The sequence below is a fragment of the Apaloderma vittatum genome, unplaced genomic scaffold (assembly GCF_000703405.1).
Source record: "Apaloderma vittatum isolate BGI_N311 unplaced genomic scaffold, ASM70340v1 scaffold10634, whole genome shotgun sequence".
Taxonomy (NCBI): Eukaryota; Metazoa; Chordata; class Aves; order Trogoniformes; family Trogonidae; genus Apaloderma; species Apaloderma vittatum.
The window spans coordinates 2,942-4,280 of NW_009714337.1; the positions used below are offsets into that span (position 1 = coordinate 2,942).

Below are 1,339 nucleotides of genomic sequence, written 5' to 3' on the forward strand. Positions count from 1 at the left end.
CGTGGATTTGTTGGTGCTCAACAAGGAACGAGCGAAAATGGAAGCTCTTCCCACAGGTGGGGCAGGGAAAGGGCTTCTCCTTGGTGCGTGTCATCCCCTGACACAGGAGGGCTGGGCTTTTGGCAAAACTCTTCCCACACTCCAGGCACTTGAGGGGCTTCTCTCTGTGGACACGGTGGTGGGTGTGTAGGGCTGAGCATGAGGGAAGGCTCTTGCCGCACTCCAGCTGAAAGAAGGATTATCGGAAAACTAGCAGATGATTGCATATGAGCAGCAACAAAGATATTGATTAATTACACAGATCGCGAGCTGCTCTTTGATGACAGATTGAGCATCACAGAAAAGCATTAGAGCAGTTCAAGACCAGCTGATACCAGCTCCGCAGTTTGGATGGAAGGCGAAAGATGACTGAGCCTGCGCAAGGACCTGAAGGTGAAAAGCGCATAGTGAGGAAGACTACGAGCCTTCCTCCACCAGACCCTTGACGACCACCACTAGGAGGCCCTGCGCAAGCGTGGACAGGAGCAGATTATGGAAATAACTCCTTTTAATATGAAGCAGGACAGGTCATGCATATGTACAGGCGTATTGCGAAACTTTATGAATACGTAACACTTTAACGCATAGAGTTAAGGCAGGTGCCACGCTGGGGGGTGCACGGCTTTGACGGGACTCCCCGCACGTGCCGCCTAGTGCTGAAATAAACATACCTACTTTACAACCGAATCGATTTTGGAGTCTGCTTTCCGCAAGTCACCAGGCACCTGTGGGGCTTCTCTCCCGTGTGGATTCGTTGGTGGTTGATGAGATCTGAGCACAAGGTGAAGCTCTTCCCACATACCAGGCACTTACGGGGCTTCTTTCTTTCCTGGATGTGTTTGTGGTTGCTGAAAGCTGAGTGCCAGGCAAAGCTTTTCCCATGCTCCAGGCACTTGAAGGGCTTTGCTCCTGTGTGGATCCGTTGGTGGCCGATGAGGTCCGAGCTCCAGGAGCCACTTAAGAGCTTCCAAAAAGGGGACAGGAGGTCCGCTCCTCCACCCCATAGTAGGCAGTGTGGGTGGGAGGGCGCAGCTTTCAATCAGGTCTGCACCCCCCATGGGGCAGGCTGGGCACCCCGTGGTGTGGTTTTCAACCAGGTCCGACTCGCAGCAGAGGTCAGTGACCTCCTCCGATCGGGCGGGAAGGAGAAGCAGGAAGGTCTCGGGCACGGAGCACACGGGCTCCCAGCTGGACACAGCCCCGGGGGCAGCCAGCGGTGCAGAAGGACGGCTGGTCCTCCCCAGGCTCCAGGCAGAGCAGGCAGCCGGTGTCCTGCGGCGGAGCTGGGGGTGCTGTGCCC

General features: G+C 55.9%; 1 protein-coding gene across 1 annotated transcript in view; it reads right to left on the bottom strand.

Annotated features, from left to right (window-relative positions):
- The window catches only part of LOC104273392 (zinc finger protein 879-like), a gene marked incomplete at its 5' end in the record, with an annotated part of 1,227 nt that extends 224 nt beyond the window's left edge, over positions 1-1,003 (bottom strand). The window contains 3 exon segments of the mRNA XM_009868722.1: positions 8-226; positions 475-544; positions 720-1,003. Coding sequence (XP_009867024.1) covers positions 8-226; positions 475-544; positions 720-1,003 — 573 coding nt within the window.
- Positions 1,004-1,339: the final 336 nt, after the last annotated feature.